This window comes from Littorina saxatilis, linkage group LG9 (assembly GCF_037325665.1).
Source record: "Littorina saxatilis isolate snail1 linkage group LG9, US_GU_Lsax_2.0, whole genome shotgun sequence".
NCBI lineage: Eukaryota > Metazoa > Mollusca > Gastropoda > Littorinimorpha > Littorinidae > Littorina > Littorina saxatilis.
Window position 1 is genome coordinate 58,657,166 of NC_090253.1, and position 22,465 is coordinate 58,679,630.

Below are 22,465 nucleotides of genomic sequence, written 5' to 3' on the forward strand. Positions count from 1 at the left end.
ACTGGACTTGTGATCCTAGGGTCGCAGGTTCGAATCCGGGCTGGGACAGATCAACTTTATGTGCAGACTCAGAGACGGTATCCATGTTCCAACCCCGTGTCACCACTGTGGCACGTAAAAGACCTCGGTCAGTCTGTCATAAGTGCAGGTGGCTGATTACACCTAAACACGCATACACCTGGGTCGCGCTACTCTGTTGCTGCTAGCTTTCCACTGGGAGGAAGCGACCCGAATTTCCCAGCAATGTGACAATTACGTAATGAAAATGAAATAAAAATATAGGGTATTCTACAAGGTTGTTCCCAGCATCAGAGGTTTAAAGATCAGTTTGACCTGGATGGAAGATATGTATCGGTCCAAACGTCCTGGCTTTGTCCGTGTGGTAGGAACATTGACGGTCGGAAGACCCCCTACGTGTCAAAGCAATCTGACGGTTGAATGGCCAGCGGTCAGACCAAAGCGTCAGATCAAAAATGTATTCGTCAGTGACTGAAGACCGAGGTCTGGAAACAAAACTGTTTCTAAATTCATGCGAGATGTTACTGATGCTGTTTGTTATCGGTTTCAACATCAGCAGCCTCATCAGAAAGATCTGCACCCGCAGGCACCTGCCTAGTTTTTTTTGGATTGCGTAATCTACAAATGTACTTGAAATAGTAAGAATAAATCATCTATAAAAGGAGATTCCCGATACAAACATGCAACAGGGAATGAAAACAAGGCCGTCAAGTACAAACGAAATCCCATTCCTGATACATTTTTAGCTTTTCTTGAAGCAAAGGGAGTAACTCTTAAAGTTAACAGTGCTATGTTCTGCAATGTTTGCTTTAAATGTGCAACCGTTTTTAATTCTCCGTTTCCATTTTGTTTGTATCGGGACAGTATCTGAATGTGACAAAAAAGTATGACAAAATATATAATGCAAGATAATGAAAGGCAGGAGCCAGAACAAATAGACCACAACATGTAATATACCTCTTATGTCACACGCTTTCCTTCTTGGCCACTACTAAAGCAAACGTGTGCAAGATTGTATGTTACACACTTTGGAGCATGTGCAAGAACGGATTCAAACTCGAAATCGTCCCTCCAAAAGCCCAAAAATGCACACACAACTTTCATTTCTCCTGCTGTTATCGTTTCTTCTCTTTACAAATTCTTCAACGCTGAGAATACTGAAAACGGCAGTACTGTTTCCATACACGAATCTAGCTGCCCTTGGAAAGTGGCTCGCTCACGAGGCCTGTTGGTATGAATAGATCTAGAAGGACAGAGTCATGAACAGACATGACAAAGATCCCGAAAAGAACAAACATTTCGCGCATGTAGACACAGAAAGACGTCATGAAAAATGCGATGCTTCAAAAGATACAGACAGTGACGATGACACATACCGAGACGTCATTCATAGTTGTTCGGTCATTTCCGACAAAAAGTAGATCTCTCCACAATGGCTGACCCTGTGTTCAGATTTGTCAAGCGTGAGTACGCAAAACGGCATGTTTGTTCTCTCCTCTGTTGAAGCTGTGAGACATAAATGCTTTTCAGACTTAGTCGTCTGACAGAGTTTTCTTCCACACTCGATTAGCTGATGTCTAACTCAGCCTGACGGCTTCGTTTGACAATCAACGTAATCTCGTGTGGAAGAAAACGTCTGTCACACGACCAAGTCTGAATAGCAGGTAATCTTGAAGGAGGAAAGGTGACTTCATACATGAGTAAGAAAAGGACAACAAAATCAGAAGTATATAAAAGGTAACCTTCAACAGAAGTGCGGCCTTTGTTATGCTTCTTTATTTGTAAAAAGGGACGGGGACAGCATGAAAATGTAAGGACACATTAATTTATCTCAAATGGTAAAAAAAATCTTTAAAAAACACCTAACTTTCTTTAAAGGGTATGCGGCCTTTATTATGCTTACCTTTACGAAAAACAGAGACAGCATGAAAGTGTACGACTAAATCATTCAACATGGTGAAAATCAAGTTTGAAAAAAATAACCTTCTTAACGGGTAGAGCAGTCTACACGAGTACTTACCTTGTAGAAGGAACGGAGCCAGCATGTTGGAGTACTGAGCCCTGAACCTGTCTGTGACTGACAGCTGTTGTCCCGGTCGTCTGGCACGGCGACTGGCCACAAAGAAGTTGGGGTCCATCACACACAGCTTCTCGCCCAGCTTCTTCTCTTCAACCTGGTAGATAACCGCAGTGAAACACAACACTCAATCCACAAGTAAATTTAGAAGAACAAACACTCATCCGACTACCTTTCCCAGTGATGAGGTGCTTGACATTCCTGAATCCTGTGTCTCTTCTGCTTGCTTAAATAGATCAAACCGTAAATCACAGATTCTGTGTAAAGCTTTTTCTGTAAATAAAAAACAACTACAAAATATACCAGGTAAATGGCAGGATAACACGAGAAGGATTTGAACATTCACTATTGATGTCAAAAAGGTTACCTTGTCAAAATATCATATACTTCTTTGAAAAAAATCAGTCACAGCAAAAGTGCTTACGAAAGTGAAAATGTTAAAACTTCTTTCAATCTTAAAGAATTTGACAACGAGCTTCTTTTGTGCGGTCAGAATTCTAACTATGGTCTATATATAGACACGTGAGGAGAACAATAGTTAAAGCCGTGTGGTTCTATAGCTATAGATTATTACTCTCCTCACGTGTGTGTGTGGTCTGAAGGATTTCAGAGTAATTATTACTTGTATAGAATCACATGGCTTTAATTCTTAACTTGTTTAGATAATACTAAATATTTGTGGTGTGACATACAAAAAATGGTCGAACAAACAAAATGTCTTGTGAATATGTGGGCAACAATTGTACTGGTCTCCTTGAATTGACAATTTTTAGACAAAATTCAAAACTCGTTGTGTAGCATCCTGATTCTCGAGTAATCTCGACTATGAGAAATCCTTCATAACGAATATCTCATGAGTACCAGACTACAAAAGATAATTGTGATACATCGTATTTGCCTTAAGGGACTGGGTGGCCGAGTGGTAACGCACTTGCGCTCGGAATCGAGAGGTTGCGTGTTCGACCCTGGGTCAGGCCGCTATTTTCTCCCCCCTTTCCTAACCTAGGTGGTGGGTTCAAGTGCTAGTCTTTCGGATGAGACGAAAAACCGAGGTCAACATGCCCAGAATTAGAGAAAGTACATAAGTATGGGCCTAAACTGTTGGCTAAATGTAAAGTTAATTTGTTTTGGAAAGACACGTTTGAAGCTTATCAAAACTTTTATGATAGAGTGGAAATCCAAGAGCAGGCAGAAATTTTGGCAGAACCTCTCTTTTTGAATAATAAATTTAAGATTGCTGAGAAAGTAATTAATTATGAGGAATGGAGTAATGAAGATGTATTTTATGTTAGAGACATATTAAAAGACAACGGCAGTTTTTTAAACACACAAGAATTTCAAGCGAAAACTGGGGTTCAGGCTAATTTTTTGAAGTATTGTGGGTGTGTAAGTGCTGTTAAAAAATATTTGCAAAAATGTGACCTAGCTATAGATAGCTGCAATTATATTCAGCAACCAAAAGCACTTGTTTTTTTGGAAAGTTTGCAGAAGGGTTCAAAACGCATATACGACATGCTGATTAGCAAAGTAGATCCTCCAAAGGCATTAAAAAATTGGGAAAGACTGTTGGATAGAGAGGTAGAATGGACAAAGGTTTTTTTAGTTACAAAGAAAATAAAAGAAGTAAAATTAAAATGGTTTCAAATAAAAATCAACAACAGAATATTAGTAACCAATTCAATGCTGAAAGACATGGGGGTGATTGCGAGCAACCAGTGTAGTTTTTGTAATGTAGAAAGAGATACAATTTTGCATTATTTATGGTTATGTGAGCATGCTCAGTCATTTTGGACTGAGTTTGAAAAACACATGAAGGAGAAATGTCAAAACTGCAGCAGACTTGCACTCAGCCCCACATTAGTATTATTTGGCTATGACCCAAAAAGTAAGACTGATGAGGGTTTTGATTATATTTTATTACAAGCAAAGTTTTACATATATAAATGTAGAATAAATAAACTAAAACCATCATTGCAAATGTTTCTCAAAGAACTGTCTTACTTACACAAAGTTGACAAATATGTACACCAAATGGAAATGAAGTATACATGTTTTTTAAAGAAGTGGTTACCATACAATACCTTAGTCGAATAATGGAAAACATAATACAGTTTATATCCGTATTTTCCAGTCAAATATCATGTTTTTCCGTTGTGTCTTTTTGTTCTCCTGTTTCATTTACAGAGGATTCACTTATGATTTGTCATATGAAGATAATTCACAACTGCTGTGTTGTCACATGTTCCTACTATATTGTAAATGTTGATGCCTGAATAAACCATTAAGAAAAAAAAACAACCAACAAACAAAAAAAAAACCGAGGTCACTTCGTGTACACTACATTGGGGTGTGCACGTTAAAAATCCCACGATTGACAAAAGGGTCTTTCCTGGCAAAATTGTATAGGCATAGCTAAAAATGTCCACTAAATACCCGTGTGACTTGGAATAAAGGCCGTGAAAGGTGAATGCTCGCCCTAATAGGCTTGAGGTTTGCTGGCCGATGTGAATGCGTGATATATTGTGTAAAAAATTCCATCTCACACGGCAGAAATTAATATGTAAAGCGCTTAGAGAAAACGTCACGTCAAGCGCTATATAAATCTCCCCATACAAAATCTCCCCATACAATTTGCCTCCACTTTGGCCAGATCACCAAGCACAAGCAACGGACCATAATCATCCTTTCTCGAGATCACCGTGGTTTAAAAAAGTCATAATAATGGAGACATTAATCGACCAATCACTATAACATCTCAGAGTAATGTACAACAACAGCAACACCCCCCACACATACACACACATTGAAATACACATAATAGGTAAAATACTATTGAAGCTAATCATAAACATATAGACATTCAAAGCAGATTAAGGGCAGATTTGAAGGAAGGAAGTGACTGAACGAAGTTTGTGGGATGTTGTTCAATCCAAGTGAAGGGGGCAGAAACAGAGAAAGCACGTTTGCAAAAGGCTTCAAGTTAGGGCTTTTAGTATACATAACAAGTCGCGTAAGGCGAAATTACAATATTTAGTCAAGTAGCTGCCATTTTTCAGCAAGACCGTATACTCGTAGCATCGTCAGTCCACCGCTCATGGCAAAGGCAGTGAAATTGACAAGAAGAGCGGGGTAGTAGTTGCGCTAAGAAGGATAGCACGCTTTTCTGTACCTCTCTTTGTTTTAACTTTCTGAGCGTGTTTTTAATCCAAACATATCATATGTATATGTTTTTGGAATCAGGAACCGACAAGGAATAAGATGAAAGTGTTTTTAAATTGATTTGGACAATTTAATTTTGATAATGATTTTTATATATTTAATTTTCAGAGCTTGTTTTTAATCCGAATATAACATATTTATATGTTTTTGGAATCAGCAAATGATGGAGAATAAGATAAACGTAAATTTGGATCGTTTTATAAATTTTTATTTTTTTTTACAATTTTCAGATTTTTAATGACCAAAGTCATTAATTAATTTTTAAGCCACCAAGCTGAAATGCAATACCGAACCCCGGGCTTCGTCGAAGATTACTTGACCAAAATTTGAACAAATTTGGTTGAAAAATGAGGGCGTGACAGTGCCGCCTCAACTTTCACGAAAAGCCGGATATGACGTCATCAAAGACATTTATCAAAAAAATGAAAACAAGTCGCGTAAGGCGAAAATACAATATTTAGTGAAGTAGCTGTCGAACTCACAGAATGAAACTGAACGCAATGCAATTTTTCAGCAAGACCGTATACTCATAGCATCGTCAGTCCACCGTTCAGGCAGTGAAATTGACAAGAAGAGCGGTTTAGTAGTTGCGCTGAGAAGGATAGCACGCTTTTCTATACCTCTCTTCGTTTTAACTTTCTGAGCGTGTTTTTAATCCAAACATATCATATCTATATGTTTTTGGAATCAGGAACCGACAAGGAATAAGATGAAAGTGTTTTTAAATTGATTTGGAAAATTTAATTTTGATAATAATTTTTATATTTTTAATTTTCAGAGCTTGTTTTTAATTCAAATATAACATATTTATATGTTTTTGGAATCAGAAAATAATGGAAAATAAGATAAACGTAAATTTGGATCGTTTTATAATTTTTTATTTTTTTTTACAATTTTCAGATTTTTAATGACCAAAGTCATTAATTAATTTTTAAGCCATCACGCTGAAATACAATACCGAAGTCCGGGCTTCGTCGAACATTACTTGACCAAAATTTCAACCAAATTGGTTGAAAAATGAGAGCGTGACAGTGCCGCCTCAACTTTCACGAAAAGCCGGATATGACGTCATCAAAGACATTTATCGAAAAAAGGAGAAAAACGTTCGGGGATATCAATCCCAGGAACTCTCATGTAACATTTCATAAAGATCGGCCCAGTAGTTTGGTCTGAATCGCTCTACACGCACGCACGCACGCACACACACACACACACACATACACCACGACCCTCGTTTCGATTCCCCCTCGATGTTAAAATATTTAGTCAAAACTTGACTAAATATAAAAACGTTCGGGGATTTCATACCCAGGAACTCTCATGTCAAATTTCATAAAGATCGGTCCAGTAGTTTAGTCTGAATCGCTCTACACACACACACACACACACACACACGCACACACACACACACACACGCACGCACATACACCACGACCCTCGTTTCGATTCCCCCTCGATGTTAAAATATTTAGTCAAAACTTGACTAAATATAAAAAAGAGAGAGAGAGAGAATAATTAAAGAATGCATTGCTAATATAATTATTGTCGATATTATCATAAAAGGAACGAGGTCATTGGACACATGCAGTTACGGTACTCGAATACAATTTCGTGTGAAGAGAATACCCATAATTATGCTCTTTTATCGCTGTGTCCTGGAACGGGGCACTCACCTCGAAGTGTGTATGGTAATCTCAAATATGTTGAAAAGTAAACTGCAGAAAACTGCGCGTTGCTGTTTAATAATGCAATATCATTATAACAATGAAAAGATAATTTTTTTTTTAGTGTGGCTTGCAATCCTAAACGTATGTGGAGGGATATGTGGAATAGTTGTGTGAATGATTTGACTGTTTATATCCTTATCTGCGACAAATAGACAAATCGTTGCTTCAACTGTGCTGTGAGCGAGCAGCATCTTTAAACAACAAAATTGTTTGAACGGTCATCGTTTTTTCAAATTTGAAACGGCTGTGTTGAAGAATAAGGAGACGAAAAGACGAATGGTAAAACTGGAACGTACAGAATGCAGCTCCTAATTTTATTTTAATATAATTGAAGGTAACCCATTGTTTTGAGGGCAGAACATGAGAACGTCATGTGCCTTCACCTTCCAAAGTCGAGGTCCGTCATGCCGCTCAAAATGATTTGTGCAACGAGGGAACGATGAAATGGAAGACGGTCAATTGAGTAATAGCTCAGTCGGTAGCGGCGCCGGCTTCAAAACCAGTTGTCGCTATCGGCGTGGGTTCGACCCCCACGTTCGGCGAGGGATTTATTTCCCAGAGTCAACTTTGTGCAGACTCTCCTCGGTGGCCGAACACCCCCGTGTGCACGCATGCGCACGATAACGAACCCAAGTTCACAGCGAAAGTATCAGGGCTTGGAAACATGAATACACGCATGCAGGAAAAAGAAGAAACATATGGATAGCGCCGTATACTGTATGGCAGCTCGCTTTCCCCAGGGAGAAAGCAGCCCGAATTCCCATGAGGATAACCTCACAGGACTGTATAAAATCTTATCCTTATTCTTATCCTTAGCTGGGCTGTTCATACTGACCTTTCAGTAAAGAAGGCCCATCAGCGTCTCTACTTCCTGAGACAGCTGAGGAAGTTCAAAGTGTCCTCCTCCATCATGTCCCAGTTCTACAGGGCTGCTGTAGAGAGTCTCCTTACCTTTTCTATCACGGTTTGGTACAGCAGCTCCTGCCAGTTTGAGAAAGAAAAACTGGAGAAGGTCGTTAGGGCTGCCAGCAGGATCATTGGCAGAGATCTCCCCTCTATAGACTCCCTTCACATCCTGCGCATGATGAGGAAATGTAGGTCCATCATGCAGGATCCCACACACCCGGCTGGTCATCTCTTCCAGCCTCTGCTCTCGGGGCGCAGGCTCAGAACCCTCAGATGCCGTACGGCAAGACTCAGAAACAGTTTCTACCCCCAGGCTGTCCTGGCTTTTAATAACCGGTAAATGAACTCTACAGACTGTGACACGTTTTAGGATGCTCTAGGAGTATGATTTTAGTAGCTGACATGACATACTGTGATATATAGAGTGGGTTTTAGCATGGTGACACCACTGTGACGCGATGAAGCCAGACTATGTTTTAGCAGCTGGTTATATTACCGGAATACACATCTAGTATGTTTTAGTAGTTTTAGTCGTTCTTTAACCACTGTGATGTGTTGGAAGAGTTTATTTTTATGTGCTGTTTTAGAGGTACATTTTATCAGTATGGAACATGTTCAGTTCTTACAGTAGTTGATAGTGGGGGGGGGATCCTATCTTATTCTGCGTACTTTTATTGTGGTTCCGATAGCTCTTAGAGTTTCATAGTTCTCACCATGTCTGTATAGTGTATGTATTAGTTACTGTGATACCAAATTGTCTTACCCATGTATGTATGATGCTATGCGCCAGTGATGTATGAATGCTATTTATTTTTGTTTTTATCACACAGCAAGCTGCTTTCCTCGTGTATTTTTTATGTTCATTCATGTATTGTACACTTGGCAATAAATTATCTATCTATCTATCTATCCGTATCCTTACCTTATCACCTAATCACTCACCCGTTAACCCCCTTCCCGCTATCCCCAACGCAGTGTTCGTTGTTTTTATTCATTTTTTTAAATTCATTTTTGTGTTTGTTTTGTTTTAATTTCTTTTGTTTTGTCTCCATTATATTACAAGTGGGAATTTGAAAAAAACATATTGTCCTGAGAAAGAAATGTTACGTCACACGTGGAAAATGTATTTTTCCAGCCTCCTTTCCATTGTTAGATATTATACAGTATCCTACTGCAGAAAAAAATACACTCACAAAACACACAAACAAACAGATGACGTGTCGCAGTTTTAGCATTGAACCCGTTTTCCTTTTTACACCTCTCTTGTTTGTACATTTAGTCAATCTTTGATCACAGCTGTTGTCATAATGTCTGTTCCTCTGCCTACCCTTTTTAGAGGGCCCCAAAGGGTTTAAAATCGTGATCGTGATTGGCGTTTTTTGACCTTTCTGTGACCGTGATTGCCGAAATTTCTATTTATGTGATCGTGATGGGACTTGGCCCGTGATCCGTGATGACAAAAAAATCAAGTCTCGTGATCGTGATCGTCATTTGTTTTCGTGATCGTGATGGGCATTATTGCAAAGCATTTTATTTTCAACGTACATTTTTCACAGCTGTATCACTCTATGATCCTCTATTCGTCAAGGTGTTTGTGATCGTGAAAACAAAAATCAAGGTAACTGTGATCGTGAAAGCTAAAATTTCCCTTCCCGTGATCGTGATGATACCCCCCCTTTGGGGCCCTCTTTTTAACGTGACTCGGCATGTTGTTTCTGAAAATTGACGTTGTGTCACACTTTAACTTTGTGCTTTCTTCCTCTTGTAATTCAGTGGCTGTACGTAATTGGGGTTTCAGGAGAAGAAGGAAAAAATCAACAACGCATGCGCACTCTTTTAGGCGTTATTCGGCAGGTTTGTTTTTGAAAAAATGGATCTTGTGTCGCACATTAGAAAATCTGTTTATCGTCCAAACTGCTGTGGCTTTATTCAGCAGTAGTTCACATGCGTAATGTGCTAGCAACATGGTCTAGTGAGAGACACGCTTTGGATCTGGTAAAGGAACAACAAGTATTTTTTCCAATCACTTTTTTCACATTTGGCACATCCCATACATAAACCGACCCTTTCTGGTTTTTGTTTCTTCCTTTCTTCCTTTCTTTCTTTCTTTCTTTCTTTCTTTTTTTGCTATATATTTTCAAAAAGCGAACGTCGAAAGGCACGCAAGCCACTGGTAATGCTATTGTGACTTTTTCCATCTGTGTATGTACATTTTCGTTTGTTCGTTTTATTATTGTATCATGTTCAAATCGAATGAAATGTAGGGCATTATTTCCTGAATCAACACGGACATATTTTGGGTCCGATGTTGGGATGAGCGGAAGAGTTTCGCACTACTTGTACAGCCAACCCGCTGAGAGGAGAGTGGACATGCCAAGCGATACATTGATCAGTCATTGTTACCCGCCATGTGCTTGTTTATTACAGTGTTGTTGTTGTTGGTGTTGGTGTTGTTGTTGTTGTCGTTGTTGTTGTTGCTGTTATTGTTGGTGTTTTTGTTGTTGTCGTTGATGTTGTTGCTGTTGTTGTTTCTGTTGTTGTTGTTGTTGTTGTTTCTGTTGTTGTTGTTGTTGTTGTTGTTTCTGTTGCTGTTGTTGTTGTTGTGGTCAGTTGTTGGTGTTGTTGGTAAGTAGGTTTACATTATTACGGTCGTCTCTTACAATACTCAGTGTAAGAAAGCAAATATCACCAAAAGCCCCCCCCCCTCTTCTGCACCTTTTTGTTTTACATTTATTTCTTTGTTTACAAAGCGCACGTCTGTTACGCGTGATTGTTCTGAAAAGTGACTATTACATGATTGTTCTGAAAGTCTACTATTTATTTCATCGTAAACATGTAAGCCCTCATACGTGATTGTTCTGAAAGCTTACTAATTTACATGATTGTTCTGAAACTCTACTAAAGGTAAACTTGCTTCACCCGTGAAATGTTGTCAGATATGGAACAACATGTATACCCCAGCCCAACGAAGTTAGAGGGGGTATACTGGATTCACTTTGTCCATCTGTCTGTGTGTATGTCTGTACTGTATGTATATATATGGAACAATATTTTGATACAATGATACTAAATCTTTAGTGATATTGATATTTATACCCCCGCCCAAGGAATACAAACTCAACAAGTAATACGTTTCATACATTGAACATGTCTTCTTTATTGTTCTCAACTCAAAATTCAAATTAAATGTCCAAAGACAAAAATTATCTATAATCTTCAAAAATGTAATGATTCTTCTTGAGTATTCTCAACTCAAAATTCTAATTACAGGTTTAAAGGGACACATGCTACAAGTATACGGTCTTGCTGAAAAATTGCATTGCGTTCAGTTTCATTCTGTGAGTTTGACAGCTACTTGACTAAATGTTGTATTTTCGCCTTACGCGACTTGTTTGTGTGTGTGGAGGGGTATTTTGTTGATCATCTCTCTCTCTCTCTTTCTCTCTCTCTCTCTCTCTCTCTCTCTCTCTCTCTCTCTCTCTCTCTCTCTCTCTCTCTCTCTCTCTCTCTCTCTCTCTCTTGAAGGTCTAAAACGCCTCTATGATCCAGATATAGGTTCATATCTATCAACATTTGATTTTGTGCTACTCGTGGAAACTTTTTCAATAACTTTTCCGACTTTGATATTCCCGACTTATGAAGTATTTGTATCCCCAGGCATAAAACTGTCAGATAGTGTAACTGCACGCCTTTCAGGAGGAACTGCTCTGCTTGTCAGAAAAGAACTGTCCCGCTTTGTGACCAGAATAGAAACAGAATACGACAACATGATAATTCTAAAGTTGTCGAAGAGTCTCTTGGCCACATACCAGGATGTGATCTTATTGGGTGTGTACGTGCCCCCAATCAATTCTGTGTATTACAGAGAAACGGACATTTCGAATGGCATAGCTGTCATTGAACATTGCATGATGGATATTATACAAGACTGTGGTGATCTCCCTTTTATATTAATTGGTGATTTAAATGCCAGAACAAGTTCGAGAAATGCGGTGCACAAAACACTTCTCGATGAGAATCTCGACATTTTTTCGATACACGAAGATTACGTAGAAAAAGACTGTGTGAAACGGAACTCAAAAGACAAAGAACTGAACGAATATGGTAAATGTTTACTCAGTGTCTGCGAACAGTTCGATCTGAAAATTTTGAACGGTGGTCAGGGTGACGAGCGTGGGAATTTCACATATATATCCACCTCGGGTTGTAGTGTGATTGACTATATTATTGTCTCCAGACTCCTCCTTGATTTGCACATCAGAGTGCACGTAGCGGAAAAAATTGAGTCAAAATATATGCCTGTCGAGTGCTACATTCAAATACAAAGTGAAATACATGAGTTGGATAGAAAACAACCAGGGACGTATAGAATTGACAAACTCGTTTGGTGCCCAGATAAAAGGGAAGAATTTATGTCATGTGTAATTTCTGAAGAGGTAAAACACTGTTTTATTGAAGCAGAAAGCAAAATAGACATGGATGTAAATGCCTCGATTAGAAAGTTTACAGAAGGACTGCTTATAGCTGGCGAATGCATGAAAAAAGTATAACAATAGGAAAAGAACGTAAACAGGCATGGTTTGATTTTGAATGCAAAGAGAAGAGGCAAGCTGTAAGACATGACTTACGAAATGTCCACAACGGTAATCTAGACAAACTTGTGTACACACAAAACAGAAATGAGTACAACGAACTTAACAGATGCAAAAAAGTCGCCCACAGACAAGCAACAATTGAACTGTTGCAAAAAAGTGGCAAAGATCCTAAAACATTCTGGAGAACCATAAGGTCTTTATCAAGGAAAACAACTAATGCTAACACAATAGAAACTGAACAATGGTATGAACACTTTTACAATGTATTCAACACATTCACAGAAACGGACGCAAACAATCCTACTGTTGATGAAGCACAAGAGGTAGTAGATGAAAATGAACTGGAGAGTACCCAGATGCTGGAATATGACATAACAGAAACAGAGGTTTACGAAGCCATACGAGCATTAAAAAATGGTAAAGCTGCAGGGCCAGATGGTGTTGTTAGTGAGCTTTTCAAAAATTCAGCTTTTCATGTTGTACCATTCCTAGCCCGGTTCTTCAACAAACTGTTTACATAAGGTTCATATCCTGAAGACTGGTCTGAATCCATCATTCACCCCCTTCATAAAAAAGGGGATATTAACAATCCAGACAATTATAGAGGCATATCATTACTTAATATTTGCAGCAAACTATACAGCTTTATCATAAACAAAAGACTAACAAGTTGGGTAGAATCCAACAACCTATTAAATGGAAGTCAAGCTGGCTTTCGTAAAAAGTACAGTACGACCGATCATAGTTCTACTCTATTTGGTATGGTACAAAGACAGTTACTGTCACAAAAAAACTATACGTTGCTTTTATTGACTTCAAGAAGGCCTTCGACTCAGTAGACCGTACAAAGCTGTGTAAGGTGTTCCAAAGCAAAGGAATAAAAGGTAAAATGTACCAAGCCATACTTAGTATGTACAACGTTGTTAAGGCAGGTCAAATGGAGACAGGGATATTACTCTTCATGCACAAAGGGAAGCCACTGAGTTGTGTCGCCATTTTTTCCTGGCAGGCTGGGAATTCGAACACATCGAACAGGGAACGCAGAAGAAGAAGAACACGTCGAACATTCGAATGACGTAAATAGAACAAACGTCACATTTTTCAGGCAGCGTAAGTGAATGACGTCAGAAAATGACGACACCGCCAGAAATAAAAACAATGCGACACGCCTCCCAACCACGAGGTCAAAAACACGTGGGCATCTAATGAAATCGGTACAAAGCCGTTCTCTTTGCCAGTGACATCGTAATAATCACCAAAGCTAACATTGAAGCTCCGGTAGCAGGTAAGAGAGTGTCTCCCAACCCGTGATGCTCACAGCGTGATTGCATCAGAATACCACATGTTAAAACCGGTGTTTGAACTAGAATAACAGCCAGTAGTATTAAGAACAAGTGTCTTGTGTATGCAGCCCTCTTTCTACTGTACGCTGGCAGCAGATAATACAATAATTGAAGTCCTTCGAGGCATAAGGGGCCCATAAGGCGAAACATTGCTTTAATTCCACCCTCAAAAAGTCCCAGCCTTCAAACCGTAACAAAAACAGTACGCACTATTAAGCAAAATTATAAACCAAGCCTTGATTATTAATGTTTATTATTACACTTGTATCAAACAAGTGACCTCCACCTTTTGATTGGCGTTTTTATTACATTTGAATCGGACTTGTGGCCTTTCAAAGTTGCGGTGACCTTTGACTTTCAACAGAGGTCATATGTAACAGTGGTTTTTAAAAACATAATTTAGTTGGCTCATATATCTGAGACAAATGATCGGACAACAGCCCTTTACATTATCGTGACACATATTTTTCGGAGGCACACTGGACAGTAATAGTGCAAAGGGTGGGGTTAATCAAGGGAGTGAACCCCCCCTAAAAACACTACCAACCTGTCGGTTTTTTTGGTTTTTTTAATGCCGTTTTGATCGCTCTTGCGTTTACAACCCATCTCATCAAATCGTAATTTATTTCCAGGCTACCAGCAATAAAATACCTCAACATGAGGAACAAATTTAAAATAAACTCTGGCAAAAGACGTGACGTCACAAAGTTTGAGTATGCGCAACATTTTCGTTTACCAGTGCACTTCGTTACCTGCCCATTGCTGCTTTGGGTGATATTTTTTAAATGACTATTCCTATGCAGATGTTTGTGTAATTGGCCGTTTTCAAAACATACCCATTTTTCGATTTTTCGGTCCAAAATTCAAAACGGGCACTGTCTTCCGAGACTCATAGCTCCGAAACGAACCCACTACCCTATATTTTTTTTTATGCTGAATGCATAGCAGACAGATCGAACTTAAAAAATAACCAACTTTTGGGAGAAACCAAATTATATTTAACGGGTCCAGTGAACTACCTTAAAGCAAAAGTTAGGGCAGGAGCAGAGGTCACTGACCTTTTCATGTGTCCGAGAGGCCTGAAGCAGGGAGAAATAAATAGTCCAATTTTGTTCTCACTTTTCATTAACGAATTGGCGGACGAAATCAAGCGAAAAGGACGACACGGTATACAACTTATCCCAGATTTTATTGAGATATTGATTCTCATGTTCGCAGATGACGTTATTTTGATTTCCGACACTGTGTGTGGGTTACAGAACCAGATAAACGTGCTATACCAAACTGCTTGTAATCTTGGCTTGACTGTTAATTTAGAAAAATCTAACATAGTTATCTTCAGAAATGGTGGTCACATTGCAGCTATTGAAAAATGGATGTATGGCAATAACGTAATGGAAACTGTGAACATGTATAAATACTTAGGAGTTTACTTTTCTACAAGGTTGACATTTTCTCACACGCTGAACGATTTAGCGCTGCGTGCAAGAAAGGGTCTGATTGGTATTTTTAAGGTACTGTGGACTCTAGGAGAAAGATCACCAAACATATTCTATAAACTATTCGACTCCCAGATCCAGCCCATGCTCAATTATGCGGCAGAAGTCTGGGGCCTTGATGCAGACCATTCGCCTATTGAAAAGGTGCATCTGTTTGCCCTTAAGAGGTTTCTGAACACAAGCATGAAAACACCAAACACACTTGTGTATGGAGAAACTGGCAGACACCCGTTATTTGTCAACACGTTTGTTAAGTCCATACGATTTTGGTTGCGCATCCTGAAAATGCCTAGTCATCGATTGCCACAAAAAGCTTATAAAATGCTGTTTTATTTACACGAACAAAATTAAAGAACATGGGCGTCATCACTTTGCTATGTGCTTTACAAATACGGCTTTGACCAAGTTTGGATTCAACAAGGCGTTGGAAATGAAAATGCGTTCATAACGGAATTCAAGAACAGACTAGTCACATTATACAAGCAAGAGTGGATAGAAACCGTACAAAGTAAAGAACGATTCCTTTTCTATAGCACTGTCAAGTCAGCCCTATCTATGTCTTCATACTTAAATGACCTGAAGCACGTCAAAGCAAGAAACTGCCTGATTAGGTTGAGACTTGGTGTCTCGCCACTCAAAGTGCATCGATTACGACACACTCGGTCGTCAACTGCTGTAGATTACTCGAGTCCATTCTGCGCAAACGAGACCGAAGATGAAATTCACTTTGTTTTGAAATGTCCAAAATATGCTGGTATTCGTGAGTACTACATACCTGCAAAATATTACAACCGCCCATCAAGCTTTAAACTGGCGCTACTTCTAGCGACACCAAACAGATCAATATTACTTAGACTTGCAACCTTCATCATGAACGCGTTTAAAATACGCATTGAGTGGGGACAGTGAATATGAGATATTGCACGATCTTGTTTTATGTGTATGCTATTTTTGTTGTTTCTGTCGACTGCTTAAAAAACAGTAATAAAGTTTTGTTTTTTGAAAACGTTAATGTGATGCTATGTATCAGAGATGCAACGATTATGCATATAACTGCTTGCAGATTTGCGTGTGGAAGGGCATGTGAAGAGATAGATGGAGGGATGAATAGATGGATGACGGATGAATGGTTGGACAGTCAGACGGTTGATTAGATGGATGGAGGACAGAGGAACATGAGATAGATAGAAGGATGGATGGATGGATGGATGGATGGTTGGCTGGCTGGATGGGTGGATGGATGGACGGAAGGATGACAGAGAGGCATGAGTGAAGTGCGACAGAGACTGGATTTTGTGCTGATGCATACTGTCCTTTTCCAAACGTTTTGCTGTTGTAAATGCCTGTATCCACTGTCGTCATGTCGACTGTCATTACGATGATGATGTTTTTTTTAATTATGATTAATATTACTATGCATATGATTATTTTTCATGAAGCATGAAAGTTGAAACTTTGTACACCCCGAATTGAAATGGGCCCAAGGCCCAATCAATAAACCATCCAGACTCCAGACTCCAGACTCTCTCTCTCTCTCTCTCTCTCTCTCTCTCTCTCTCTCTCTCTCTCTCTCTCTCTCTCTCTCTCTCTCTCTCTCTCTTTCTCTCTCTCTCTGCCCCCCCCCTAGTTTCCGACGCCAGTGCACTGAGTACATACGCACACACACACCACACATACACACACATGAAAGCTACATTTATTAGCACATCTCTGTTTTCAGTGACACTTGGTTTTTTTTTTATTACACAGCAACCACCCGAATTTTGTATATGAATTATTCAAATGGTTTGATAAAGTGTCAGTTGATATGAACAAACCTCCCCCACCCCCTACTCAAAAGAAAAGGGAGTGGAGAGACGGATCAACTCAAACACACATCTGAAGCTGTCGCGCACACTTCGTTGGGCAGGGGTATACATTATTGTTCCATATCTGACACATTTAACGGGTGAAGCAAGTTTACCTTTAGTAGAGTTTCAGAACAATCATGTAAATTAGTAAGCTTTCAGAACAATCACGTATGAGGGCTTACATGATTACGATGAAATAAATAGTAGACTTTCAGAACAATCATGTAATAGTCATTTTTCAGAACAATCACGCGTAACACACGTCGAAAGGCACGCAAGCGAAATGGCCACCAATAGCTGTTTTGGTATCCATTTCCGAATCGGGGATTCCCCAAGTTTCCTTTCAAAGGACGTTTCTACCTCATAACCCTGCACCAGCTGCGAGTGGTTTTCGGGAAAGTTGGTCCACTCTCGCTCAGCAGACTGTGACACACTTTCATAACAAATGAGAAATAAAAGCCTCCTTTTCTGTCTGTTGAAAAGTGCATATGACATGTGCAGTCAATCACAAACGCTGAAAATAGGTAGCGGGATTGTGCGTGGAAGGAAGGGGGGAGGGGGGTGGGGGGGGGGGTGTGCGGTTTGATGGAGGCGGAGGGGTGTATACGTAGGAGGGTCGTAGTTATGATGATACTATTTCTCTCTCTCTCTCTCTCTCTCTCTCTCTCTCTCTCTCTCTCTCTCTCTCTCTCTCTCTCTCTCTCTCTCGCTCTCTCTATCTCTCTCTATCTGTCACTGTCTCTCTCTCTCTCTTTCTTTCTCTCTCTCTCTCTCTCTCTCTCTCTCTCTCTCTCTCTCTCTCTCTCTCTCTCTCTCTCTCTCTCTCTCTCTCTGCAGTTCCTTCTGTCATGATTGGCGTAATCATTTGGACTCGAGTGAGCGCCTATCACTGTATGGAAAATATAAAGCCTGTTTTGAAAAAGAACGTTATGTGGACATTTTATGGAAAGATGTGTACAGAAATGTCATCGCTCAATTTAGAATGGGCGTTTCACAGATAAATATCCACAGATATCGCTTCCAAAATTCAACAGAAAACAACTAGTGTTGCCCCTTTTGTGAAGATAAATTAGAGACCGAAATCCATTTTTTGTTTGAATGCCAAACATATTGTGAGTTAAGAATAAAGTATTTAGCACAGTTTTTAAGTGTTGGTGATCAGTGGGGCAGTATGATTACCATGTTTAAAAAACAAGACACAGAAACAATTGTAGATTTAGCAAAGTTTTTGTTTTTTGCATTTCAGTTAAGATTGTCAATGTTAAATAATAATGAGGATTAATTGTCGCTGAAGGTTTTGTTGTTGCTGTATTTATTGTTCGGTTGTATGTATATTATATTAGGCAGTATTGATGTGCAAGATTATTGATAGAGGAAAGCTTGGAACAAACAACTGTGTATTTTGCATACGTTTAAATATCATGTTTTCTATTTTTTCCTGTGATTCATGTGTACCCCCCCCCCCCCCCCCATTGAAAGGCTCTCTCTCTCTCTCTCTCTCTCTCTCTCTCTCTCTCTCTCTCTCTCTCTCTCTCTCTCTCTCTCTCTCTCTCTCTCTCTCTCTAAACACTCACAAATGCCGCTATCGAACTGACGTTGTACCGGGCCTTTTGATTTGCCATGTATGCAGAGAGGACGTGGAAGACGAGAAACATGTATTGTTTGTATGCAAAGGATATTGTGATTATAGACTTTTTTTTTTTTTTTTTTTTTTCGACCTCAGTTGCATGCAAGGCTGCTTCAACCCATCTGTTTTGCCTCTTTCGTCTTTTTTTTTCTTTTTTTTTGCGGTGAGCATATCCTTCTTCATTGGTCTTTTTTTTTTTTTAATGAAGTTTAAATTTTGTTTTCTTTTACATTACAATTTAACTAATGTCTGCGTGTATGTGCGTGTGTGTGTGTGTGTGTGTGTGTGTGTGTGTGTGTGTGTGTGTGTGTGTGTGTGTGTGTGTGTGTGTGTGTGCGTGTGTGTGTGTGTGTGTTGTTGTTGCTGTTCCCATAATTCTGTTATATAATACATTTTCAGCGGGACAATACATAACAAGTTAATTAATCCAACGCTCGATAGACAAAGGCGAGAATTTACAAATTACCAATTACAGTACCAGTTTTCAGCACAGCATCATACAGCGCATATATAAATAACTTTACATTAACAGCACAATACTACTAGTTATCTATATTCTTATACACAGTTCAATTTTACTAGAAATTTCGAACTCGAGCTTGGTTCTGAAATAAGATCTTCATGTTAGTTTTTGGATTTCCGTACTTAAACTGGCTTATGCACATTTTCGATATCAATATAAGGTGATTAATTATGAAGGTTTTCTCTCTGGGGATATCATGTGTGAAATACCCAAAAAGAGCCTCTTCGCAGCTTAACTTTATATTTTTGCCTGTACATTTAAATATGTACCCTTGACATTCCTGCCATATGGGTTGCACTGCTCTACACTGCCAAAAAAAGTGCTCGATGAAGTCGGTTTCGTTACAATACTGACAAAGATTTGTTTGACGAATTCCCATCTTATGTAGCAAAATATTGGTGGGATATATATTGTGTAAAATTTTCCAATGCAATAGACGAAGACGGGTTTCTGTCGAGCATTCGTTAGCTAATTTCCAGTGTTTATCTTCTAATGTAATATTTAATTTGTTCGACCAAAATCCAGCTGAGCTTGGCTCCTTTATCTCATAATTTAACATCTTTAGGCGAATTTGGCGTGGAGATAATTGTATAAATGGCATATGATCAGAACGGGCCTGACCCGTATCACGCAATAATAGAGCTTTAATGGCAGTTTGTATTGCATTATATTCAAATAGGCGAGACTGTTTATATCCAGTTAGTTCACATATTTCCTCAAAAGAGCACATGTCGTTATCGTTAAAAACATCTTTAACAACGCATATTTTAGCCTTTATCCAGTCATTCATGTATAGCGTTTGCTTCCTGTACCTTATATTTGTATTATTCCATAAGGTTTGATTGCGTACACTTATCTGCTGTTCATTACTGCTTATTTCTTTGATCTTGTGTTTATTGTTTAGCCAGGTGATAAAAGCTTGTTTCCAGAAATATTGCTTTATGGCACCTAGTCCTTTAAAATTTTCTGCACTCACATTTGAGCGCAGACAGCATAAGCGTTCGCCCAGATTTAAAAAGGATGCCAATGGAATCTGTTGCCACTTTGCGTTACTTCCGTCCAGCAGCCTCATAATCCATGAAATTAGAAATGATGTTTGTACATCTTTGACATTAATCATTTTCAGACCTCCAAGATTTGTCTCTTGGCACATTACTTTTCTATTAACTTTTTCATAAGCTCTTTTGTTTGAATATTTTTTCTTCCAGATAAATCGGAATAGAGATGAATTTAGCTTATTGAGGAAGTTTTCTGATTATAGACTTGATGTCAAAATATTAAGAGAAAACAAGTCGCGTAAGGCGAAAATACAATATTTAGTCAAGTAGCTGCCATTTTTCAGCAAGACCGTATACTCGTAGCATCGTCAGTCCACCGCTCATGGCAAAGGCAGTGAAATTGACAAGAAGAGCGGGGTAGTAGTTGCGCTAAGAAGGATAGCACGCTTTTCTGTACCTCTCTTTGTTTTAACTTTCTGAGCGTGTTTTTAATCCAAACATATCATATCTATATGTTTTTGGAATCAGGAACCGACAAGGAATAAGATGAAAGTGTTTTTAAATTGATTTGGACAATTTAATTTTGATAATAATTTTTATATATTTAATTTTCAGAGCTTGTTTTGAATCCGAATATAACATATTTATATGTTTTTGGAATCAGAAAATGATGGAGATTAAGATAAACGTAAATTTGGATCGTTTTATAAATTTTTATTTTTTTTTACAATTTTCCGATTTTTAATGACCAAAGTCATTAATTAATTTTTAAGCCACCAAGCTGAAATGCAATACCGAACCCCGGGCTTCGTCGAAGATTACTTGACCAAAATTTCAACCAATTTGGTTGAAAAATGAGGGCGTGACAGTGCCGCCTCAACTTTCACGAAAAGCCGGATATGACGTCATCAAAGACATTTATCAAAAAAATGAAAAAAACGTTCGGGCATTTCATACCCAGGAACTCTCATGTCAAATTTCGTAAAGATCGGTCCAGTAGTTTAGTCTGAATCGCTCTACACACACACACACACACACAGACAGACGCACATACACCATACCCTCGTTTCGATTCCCCCTCGATGTTAAAATATTTAGTCAAAACTTGACTAAATATAAAAAGGAGGCTGTCAGAGGATGAACGAAGTGTTTGGGCGGGTTTGTACATATGAAGGATTTCAGAGATTCCCTAGCGACCAGCAAGAGAAGCAGTATATTATCAGAGGCACAAAACCTTGTACTTGATACTTGCATCCAACGAAGATGATTTAAAATTACCGACGTGAAAATGGTAATATGAAATAGTACTAATTGCTAATTAGGACTATGTACTCATTCTCATACAAACCTGTCCTCCCGCAGTGGGGCACTGCGGTTATGAAATTAAAGGCCCCTCCTGTTTTTGGAACCGCAGGAGCTTTCTAGTTTGCTGTTAGGTAGATTTTTGGTTCCTCTTTCCTGTCATGCTCTCTTTTTCTTCATGAATTCTTTTCTTTTTTCTGCCTTCTTGCTCATTCACCTGTATTTTTTCCAAAAATCTCTTCTCTTGCCGCTTGTCTCGCGATTCATGTATAGTTTAATCTGTTAGTGTTCTGATGTAAGTCCAGCAGTAGATAGGTTAAGCCTCTTTTAACATACTGGAAACTGGTAATCTTCCAGTAGGTATTAATTTAGTTTTACTAAAGCCTGCTGGGACACAAGTAATGGGTTAGTGCATTTGTAAACAGGAATCGCTTGACAAGTGGCCCCCTTCATCCCCCCCTTCCTCGTCCTGATATGGCTCTGCGTAGTCGGCTGGACGTTAAGCAACAAATAAACAAACAAACAAACAAACCTGTCCAGTGTGTCCAGGTTGTTCACAGGTATAACTACAACACCAGACTGACCTCCCAGTGTGGCCAGGTTGTTAACAGTTATAACTACAACACCAGATATACCTGTCCAATGTGACCAGGTTGTTCACAGTTATAACAACAACACCAGACAGACCTGTGCAGTGTGGTTTGTTTGTTTGTTTGCTTAACGCCCAGCCGACCACGAAGTGCTATATCAGGGCGGTGTGTGTGCAGTGTGGCCAGCTAGG

At 39.1% G+C, this 22,465-nt stretch overlaps 1 protein-coding gene across 1 annotated transcript in view; it reads right to left on the reverse strand.

The window, feature by feature from the left end:
* Positions 1-22,465, reverse strand: part of LOC138977296 (sacsin-like) — a 47,080-nt gene that overhangs the window by 23,389 nt on the left and 1,226 nt on the right. The window contains exon 3 of the mRNA XM_070350197.1: positions 2,039-2,192. Within this exon, the coding sequence (XP_070206298.1) occupies positions 2,039-2,192 (154 nt within the window). The remainder of the gene's footprint in view (positions 1-2,038; positions 2,193-22,465) is intronic.